At 35.2% G+C, this 9,277-nt stretch overlaps 1 protein-coding gene across 4 annotated transcripts; it reads left to right on the top strand.

Annotated features, from left to right (window-relative positions):
* The first annotated feature begins 814 nt into the window (after positions 1-814).
* LOC113691608 (glycosyltransferase-like At2g41451) lies at positions 815-8,576 on the top strand. Of its 4 annotated transcripts, none has more exons than XM_072053221.1 (13): positions 815-1,600; positions 3,257-3,406; positions 3,527-3,579; positions 4,286-4,394; positions 4,493-4,627; positions 4,759-4,803; positions 5,710-5,897; positions 6,735-6,876; positions 7,477-7,523; positions 7,656-7,743; positions 7,837-8,102; positions 8,187-8,312; positions 8,402-8,576. In XM_072053221.1, exons 1-12 carry the CDS (start codon positions 1,250-1,252, stop codon positions 8,275-8,277), a joined length of 1,665 nt encoding a protein of 554 aa, XP_071909322.1. In that variant the 5' UTR covers positions 815-1,249; the 3' UTR covers positions 8,278-8,312; positions 8,402-8,576. The 4 variants fall into 4 exon arrangements, 3 of the variants coding, with proteins under 3 accessions (XP_071909322.1, XP_071909323.1, XP_071909321.1); XR_011815952.1 differs by having other exon boundaries at positions 816-1,600; positions 7,837-8,022; XM_072053222.1 differs by having other exon boundaries at positions 817-1,600; positions 7,837-8,022; positions 8,187-8,576.
* The last annotated feature ends 701 nt before the right edge of the window (positions 8,577-9,277 follow it).

The following is a 9,277-nucleotide window of genomic DNA, read 5'->3' as shown; positions in this document are numbered from 1 at the left end:
AGACTGCTAAATGTTTGTGGATCCAACGCGTTTCTCTTCAAAAAAATGTTTGGAATCTTAAAATTAATGCTCGTATTAAGCGTTCAAGTTTTTTTTTTTTTCAAAGGAACTTGTTGTATCAATTTCATTGAGATAGGATTTGGTAGTCATCTTTATTTTTGTATTATTCCATTTCTATAATTTGGAAAAGTAAGAAAAAGAGCAATTTTAGAAATTAAATATAATAGGTTAAAATGGTCTTTTTAATGGATTTACTCGATCAAAAGCCACCAAGTGAGTGACAAAAGAAGCCTAAATATTTCTAAAAACCAATCGGGAACTAATACCAATTTCTGGGGTGGTATGGAAGAATGGAGTGTAAATGAGAGGTTCCGAGTTCAAGACCTTCCACTTATATTAAAAAAAATTAAATACTTCATTTGAATTACATACTTCGTGTTGTGTACTTTTCTAGTCTAAAATCAAAACTCAACAAAAACAATTAGAATTTTTTTTTGTCGCATTCCATCACTATTCTTTCCTTTCCATGCTAATCAACCACCACTGTCCTCTGTATATCAAGGGGGAGGTTCCTTCGTACCATTTCCACCTCTCTATGTTTCACAGGACATTCTATTTTTTTTTTTTTCTCACACGATCTCTCTATTATTGTTTTTCCACATGAGATTCATTGAAATACTTCTTAAACAACTTTTAGATATTCGTTTCTTATCTCAAAGCAAAAAATTTAGAAACATCATCGGATAATAGGTATCTTGTCTTGAAAAGATTTTAATACAGCAGGAGAATTCATTTCTACTCTAGGAAAAATTTCAAAAACACTAGGAAAAAGTTGGACAACAAACAAGAAACAAAAAAGAAAAGGGGGTTTCTATTAGTAGAAAATTTTAAAAAACAATAAGAACAAAGTTGAATGACAAAAAGATGAAAAAAAAAATAAAGAAAGAAGAGTTGCAGCAAGAAATAGTAGTAATTACCTAAACGACACAACGGGTCTTTTTTCAGTTGTTTTCGTTCTGGTTTCTATCTGCTTCAAAGTTCAGTTTCAACGCGTTTCTCCATCTCATCTCCTTCTCTCTCACAGACCACACACACTAGCTCTCTCTGTTTCTCTCTTTCTGAAACCTCTGATATAACTTATGACTATAAAGGCATGTACAAAGCATTCAATAGCTCTTAATTAATGAAAATAAAAATAAGCCAATAGGAAAAGTTTTCACTTTTGTATAGTTTTTTTCTTCGAATTTCAATGGCGGGTCTTCATGCAACGCTAAGACCCGCTTCTTCTTCGTCGTCTGTATCCTCAACATCGTCACATTCCCGCCTTTTACTATTTCTCTCGGTCCTCTTAATCTCTCTCGCCACCTTTGCTTTTCTTATTCAATGGCGTGGCGGGTTACCCGACCCGATTACCCGATGGCCTCATGAAAATGACCCTCTTGGGTTCCTGGCCATGGACCTTGCCGGACCCGGTCGATCCTCGTCCTCCTCTGATGCATGTGCCGATGTTCTTGGCCAAAGCGGCGTGGCATCGTTCACATATTATAGGAACTGGAATTTCAGTTTTGGACCCGGATCCGGATCCAAAAAGGGGCCTAAGGTTCGTAAAAATTCTCTCGTCAAGAGTGGTTTTTGTTTTCCTTTCTTACATGCGTTTAATGCTAAGAGCTTTTCATTTTTTTTTCTGGGAGTTTTTTTTTTGTGTGTAATTCGTAATTATGTATGAAAATGAATTATTTACGTGCATGCGTTTGCATGCAGATGCTGAACGCGATGTAAGAAACATTGATGAATAAGTTATTAAGTATCTTTCATCCTTCTCCGTTCAAATTTACGAGGGTTTTTTTTTGTTTCTGTTATCTTGTCTTTATGTACTTTGTAGAATAAAACAATTCATTCCTGGATAAAAGTGTTTTCTTTCGCTCTACATGGTCCAAGTTTGTTGAGAAATTACATATTTGTCTTCGATATATGGAATAACTCTGTGGTTCTATACATGCTTTATTGCTCTTGAATTTTGGGAAATCAAGAATCGTAGGTAATTGTTTGATGCTTGATGCCTAAAGGAGGACAAAAAAGGTTAAGGTTTGGGTCCAAGATCATTCTTTTTTTATGCTGAGAAGAACTGATAAAGAATTGTGGAAAAATTTCCTTTGGTTTGTGAAGGTTTTGAGGGCAAAGTACGAGAAAAAGATACTGCTCATAAGCATTTCTTTTTTACATATCAATATAATTATGGAATCTAGATGCCTTTTTAAAGGGTCTTCTAGATGTTATTCTGTCTTAATAAGTTGGAAAGGCAATATTTATGTGAAAGTTCTTGCAGCTAGTCTTATACGTTTCATTCGCCATGAATTTCTCAGCTTACAAAGAAATCAAATAAAGAGTTTGATATACAGTCTTTTCCGTTTCCTTTTACTTTTTGGCTTTGAGCTCAAACCGAAATGTAGTTCATTAGATCCTACACTATTTGATCCGGTCCAGTAGATTTGTAGTATTAAGTAGAAAGAATGCGTCCATTTGGTCAACAAATTTTGCTGGTGGAATACTGTGAAAATGGGAACTTAATTAAGGACAAAGGGTGAGTTAACAAGTGAAATTATTCTCAACAAAACTGATACAGATGTGCTAGCACGAAAGAGAAGCAAATTTTAAAATGAAAATATACCTAAGCATGTTGAGTGTACGGTTGTTGTGCAAATCATAAAAATCATGTCAGTCATTTGAGTAGTTGAAGTGATAATTTCAAGATCCAAAGAGCAATAGTAAATATAGTTACAACATCGGCCACATCTCTAAGAGGTTAAAAGAAGAGAAAAGTATTGAAGACAGTGCAGCAATGTTAAGGAGATTAAAACAGGTGCACTAGTTTGTACAAATAACAAAATCAGAGGATTGATCCAGGGAATAACTAAGGAAGGAAGCATAAGTACTTATGGATTAGAGTGGGAGAAACGCAATTAGATTTTTCCAGTTGATTTGGTATAAGTTCTTTAGGATATTCATTCCTAATAAAGGCATTATGCCTCCTTTGAAATCTTTTTCTGTTTTTTAAGTTTGTTACGTTTTGCCTCCTTGAAGGAGCACAAGAGTATGTATTAAGTTTCCTCTTTTGTTTTTTGTTTTTTGTTTTTCCAGATTGCACATTTAACTTTTTGCAAGGACTCTTTGCTCTCTGTGTAGCTCACAGCTGTTTATTGCCTCATAGGACTTGGATCAATAAGCACTTATTGATGGAACGTTGTTTTTATGTTAGATATGTATCACAACAAGCACTTCTGCTGGCTTAGAGCAGACACTGCCATGGATATATTATCATAAGGTTTTAGGGATAACAAACTTTTTCATGTTTGTGGAGAGGAAAGCTGCATCCAAAAATGTATCAAAAGTTTTAGAGTTCATTCCAGTGAGTATCAAGACCTAACTTTTTATCGATCTTAAAATTCCATTTTGCTTAGACTGATATTGGGTTTCATTTGAAATTTTAAATAGTTTTTTGCTGAAATACAGTGGTACGATTTTCCAGGGAGTAAAAGTTATATATAGGACAAGAGAACTAGAAGAAGAACAAGCTAAAAGGTCAGTCTTTCTGCCCGCTGATCATGTTTCCATAACTTGCCTGCTATTGTTGACCCAGTGGTTGCCATTCAGTGCTCTGCTCACATCATTTACTTGCAGATAAATGATTCGAGTTAGTAAATATCTGGTTGTCATTTTGTCTCATTAAGATTTTTCACAAGTTCATAGTTTCACATTAAATTTCTTCACAGCTTGAAGTTTATGTTGTTGTTTTGAATGCTAGACAACCTGACACATTGAGATCTTTTATGGTTATTCCCTTGTCAATGTAATGGAATCAGAAATTGGGTTCTCTGTCATGACATAGTCAAGGTACAGTAACTCATGAATTGAATTGGAGTTGCAAGGAAGCACCTTTCTAGTTTTCTAGATTCATTGTTCAGTGCACAATTTAAAGGCAATTAAGTTGGCTGAACAGCTATTGGGCAATGAAGTTGCTTGGAGAAGCAAGGATAAGTTAAAAGAGTAATACAATGTGGCCATGATGGTGCAATATTCTTGAATCTTCGCCCCTCCTCCCTTAATTTAGTAATTTTAATTCTCCTGTTTCATGTCCTGAACTACTGTCCTTTAAATTTGATGAATTTTCATTTTCTGAGATTTAGTTTTATAGTTGATTCTACATGAGAAAAGTTCTCTTCTTTTTCCTTCAAGACCTCTACAAGCGATTGCTGCAATTTTGTTGATCTGAATTTTGATGCTGCAGCCGTATATGGAATGAATCTTGGCTGGCAAACTTCTTCTATAAGCCATGCAATTATGAGTTATTTGTAAAGCAAACGCTTAACATGGAAATGGCTATCGTCATGGCAAGAGTATGACTTTTCATTTAAGTAAATTAATAATAGCAGCTTTAGTTGTTGTTCTGCGTCCTTCTGTCTTTGTTGCCTCATCGTATTGGTAACTTGCTCAGGAAGCTGGTATGGATTGGATTATACATCTTGATACTGATGAGTTGATATATCCTGCCGGCACCAGCCATTACTCTGTTCAACAGCTGCTGTCAGAAGTACCTGAAGATGTAGATATGGTAGTTTTTCCTAATTATGTAAGTGAGCTTCTTTCAATTGTGGATTTTTCTGGTCTTTAAAAGTTGCTAGAATAGCATAGGAATGGAATGATAGTCTCTTGTATCATTAAGGTTATACTTAAACAAAATGCAATGCTCTTTTTCTTCAGGAGAGTAGCATTGAACGGGATGATATAAAGGAGCCCTTCAGTGAAGTAAGATTTCTTCATCTCTTGCCCTTAAGTTCACTTGTGGATTTGGCAATTGCACTTTCAGAATATCCTAATGATGCAGTTTCAGCAACAAATTCCTTTGTTTCAAGTCAGAATTTCTGTGTCACAACAAACACAAACAAAAATGGAGCACGCCTTACAATTCTAATCATTCTGCATTTAGTTCTAGAGATTCTCGTGCCCAGAAGTTATGACCTTAGTTCAAATGCTTCTGTTCAGTCTTATGACTGTTATTTTGGTTAAAGGATATATACCTTGATAAAATCCTTAGTGTCTCAATCTTATAAATAGGTGATGATGATGGAAATCTTATAAAGATCGGTATCTTTTCAAACTATTGGGATGCCTTTTCATTTTCTATATTGCTAGAAAATTGCAGGCCTCAGATATTCTTTCTGAGCTGAATCCCCAGGTTCAAGGAAAAGGACGTAAAAAATGGTTATTATCATCCTCTTGTATGAAGTAGAAGTAGTAACTTCATATAGTAAAGGAAAACAATAAGCTTATGTCTTGTTTACTTGGCAGCTGTTGCTGAATCTGCAACTTCTGAGACAAAAATGAGAGAAGTAATAGTAAAATGTCTAGACATTATGTCGAAGAGAAAGACTTGCTCTCTTACATGATGATTCACACACACACTATGACCAAAAGACAAACCAGGATAAACTCATAACAACCATAATCATCAAAGCTAGATGATGGAAACTTTATTTTATATAGATAGAAATTGCTTAGGTATCCTACAAATCTCTGTATTATTCATGTAAAACCTTGTTTTTCTTTTACCAACAGGTAAGTTCTCTCTATGTATCTTTTCAAATTAATTATGGTCATTCTCCAGATTCTTGTATTGAAGCCTTTTATCTCTCTGTCAACAACTTAATATAGGTCTCAATGTTCAAGAAGAATTTTGATCATCTCAACAAAGAAACTTACTTTGGGAGTTACAAGGAAGCAACTCGTGGTAACCCAAATTACTTTATGACTTATGGAAATGGGAAATCAGCTGCTCGTATTGAGGAGAATCTTCGCCCCAATGGAGCTCACAGATGGCATAACTACATGAAGGAACCCAAGTAGATTCCATTTTATGATATGAACTGAAATTAAACATCCATTTTTAGCTAAATTCCTTCATATCTGTTGCAAAATGGACCTATAACACTGCCACTTCTCACATAAATAGAGATGATTGTTTCATGTTGTGCTTGAAACATACAAATTTGGGTCCATTTTGGCTGATTTTTTCCTATACATTCTATTTCACAGCTGTTATAAATTGCATCATAAATCTTATACATGCTATTGCTTCAGAACACAGTTGAAAATTGTTTCCAGTGGGCTTATTATCTTGAAAATCTTTTCCTTCACACTCTTTTAATACAACTGCCAAAAACATAGTGCCAACTATCCACATTTTGGGGGAAGAGAGAGGGGGGGTGAGAGAGAGAGAGAGAGAGAGAAGGCTTCTCATATGAAATTGTAAAAATTGCCTAATAGGTGAATATCTAATTAAGTGCAAAGAAAAATGACAATGAGGTTGTGGGAGTGTAGGTGGAGTGTTGACACTGTCATATTTGGTACAGTTTGTATTCTTATAGTGCTTTTTGCTTCTTATTCAGTGGATGCTTAGATTATAGACAGATCAGTTCTTTTTAGAAACTTAAACATTTAACTAGAGCTTGGGGTTGTTTTCTAGAACAAAAACGGTTTATACAATATGGCCAGCGCAAGGGAACTGATGTGCTAGTCAGATGAATTGTATATTCAACTGTTCAGTTTTTCTATTCCTGTCAAGAAAAAAGAAAAAGTAGCAGAAGATGTGAATTTCCTTGTCCATTTTCTGTTTCAATGCCCCAAATGAAAAATCAGGGTTCTTTTATGATGTAACAAAATTTGTTTTCAAAATACAGAGAAATAAAATTTGAGGAGGCTGCCGTTCTACACTATACATACTCCAAGTTTTCAGATTTGACTTCAAGACGTGATCGTTGTGGTTGTAAGCCTACACAGGAAGATGTCAAGCGATGCTTCATGCTGGATTTTGACAGAAATGTAAGTTTCAAGCTAAACTATAGTATTTATCTTGGAAGTTGGAACTGTGTGTGGTTAGAGTTTTAAGTTCACTCTACCTTGTCTCTCCCTCTTTGTGTCTGTGTGCTTGCACACCCCCATGTGCTGGATGTTTACGGTAAGTTTATTGCAATGCATAGTTTTCACTTGGGCATTTTGTACTCAATTTACGTATAGATTCTGTTTTATGCGTTCATTGATGATACCGTCTTTAGGAGGATTCTGAACAATGAAGTCCTGTTGAGTTTATTTAATTTGCTGTAATGTCTTTGTCCTTGATCGAGCTTCAACTCTAACATGCTGGTAGTGTTCTATATATACCATTTCCGCTTCTTTCTCATCAGTTACTCCATTTCTTGTTCTGGTCAGGTTAAACACAGTATGATACACTCACTGATGGGATAAAGTCTGATTCACAGAATATATATTAACATGCTAAACTGAAATAGGCTGCAGACTATAATTCTGTTCAATTAAACCTGCATAGAGTTATATTTCAACTCGGGGAACCAATAACCTATTTTAACTGAAATATTACAAGTTACTTTGCTGATTTTCTGTTACAATTATGCGAATCTACAGGCCTTCATAATTGCCTCAACTGCATCAGAAGCAGAAATGCATCAGTGGTAAAATTTCACTTTAGAGACTGAAATATCATATCATTTTTCTATTTAAATTCTCTTTTTTCTCTCGTGGCTGGTGTATGCTGATGCTTTAAACATAATATATCTATCTGAAGAACTGCATGTTCTCTCCAGGTACCATGAACGCGTCATATGGACTGATACAGCACTTAAACAAAAACTTCTGAAATTGGGTATCTTGACTCGCATTTATGCTCCGATGGTACGTACGTTGATAGTTCTAATCAATTGCAATCATTTTCCCTCACTAGATCGACCTTTGTGTGATCCATTCGTATCTACTTCCCTGCTATAGGTGATCATACAAGGCTTGCGGGAATCTGGCATTTTTACAAATGTTGTCGTGTCAGCTTGGTCAGAAGATACAAAAGAAAAGAGTTTGTCCTCTACTAAGAGTAATAACTCTTCTGGAAACATTGGGACAAAAGGAATCTCTTCCAGGAGGTTTGGCTACAAGGAATCTCAAACTACAATACGAAAGGTCTTGAACTTTGCAGGAAATGGATCATATGCTATTCCCCCACAATCACCCCCTAACATGGATGATATGCACCTTCATACGTAAAATTCTTCATGAACTCTGTCATCATAAAAGTATCACCCAAAATGTCATAAAATGTTCTGTAATATCTGAGTTGATTACAGGATCAGAAAGGGGGGAGAGGGGACTGAGCTTCTTATTGACCTGTTCCACGGGAACCCTTTAGCATCCTGTTCAAGAGGATTCTCCCAGTGATCTAAACGACTGCTTATGTATTGATAAAACTCAAGGTTATATCCTCTAAGCGATGTTTTAGCAAGTTTCTAGCTGCAGTTTCTTGTAAATCTTGTAGTATACTTTGGATTCATCTTTTATGCAGTGAGAGAATGCTGGATTCTTTTATGTAGCATACTCAAACAAGACGAGTCCAGTAATTTATCACTGAGACCCCGGTACTGCAAGTTATGTCTTACTTATGCAAGTATCCAGAATTTGATGGATACAAGACCTGGATCAATGGACCTTCATACAGGAATAGGAACTTTTATCTCTAATCACTCAAGTACATGTTAACCTAGCATTCTAAAAATGTAGTAATACATGTGTAATTATTTGTTGTTTATCTAACTTTTGGAAATGAATTGGTATAGGTCCCCAAGTACATGTGTCTCCATATTTTCATCTAATTGATAACTGTCCCATTGTCCAACTTATTAAGGGCTTTTATGGGGGGAAAATTGGAGAATTAGAAATTATGAGGATATTTTCAAATTAGCAATACACCAGAGAATTTGATTAAAGAAAATTTTAGCTTAGCAACTCTAACATGGTGGCTCAAAAGCTAACCATTATGAGAAGTAAAAAGAGAACTTTTGACAAACAGAATAAGAGAAGCTAAAAGAGAAGGGCGATCAAACAATGTGTATGATTAGATGTTTGCATGTGCAAGCCTTCCTACATTCAATTGAGACATGACTTGAGAAATAGGTAACTTCAAAAGGTATAGTACTTCTGGGGGATTTTGCTGTAATTAACCTTAACCATACCGTCATAATTACGTTTATCTAACAGTTTTATGGTGATGTGAGAAAAAAATTATAATGTTAAAAATTAATGTAAGAAACATGCTGACACTTCTTTGGAGGGAAAGAAAGAATTCAAGAGAGAAGTTGTAACTTGTAATACTTCTATCCAGTGTTGCAAATAAAAGTTGCGCTCAGCAAGGCTACTCACTTGTGAACTTACTTGGTCAAAG

Source organism: Coffea arabica, chromosome 6c (assembly GCF_036785885.1).
Source record: "Coffea arabica cultivar ET-39 chromosome 6c, Coffea Arabica ET-39 HiFi, whole genome shotgun sequence".
Lineage (NCBI taxonomy): Eukaryota > Viridiplantae > Streptophyta > Magnoliopsida > Gentianales > Rubiaceae > Coffea > Coffea arabica.
This window is presented reverse-complemented; position numbering and strand designations above follow the sequence as displayed.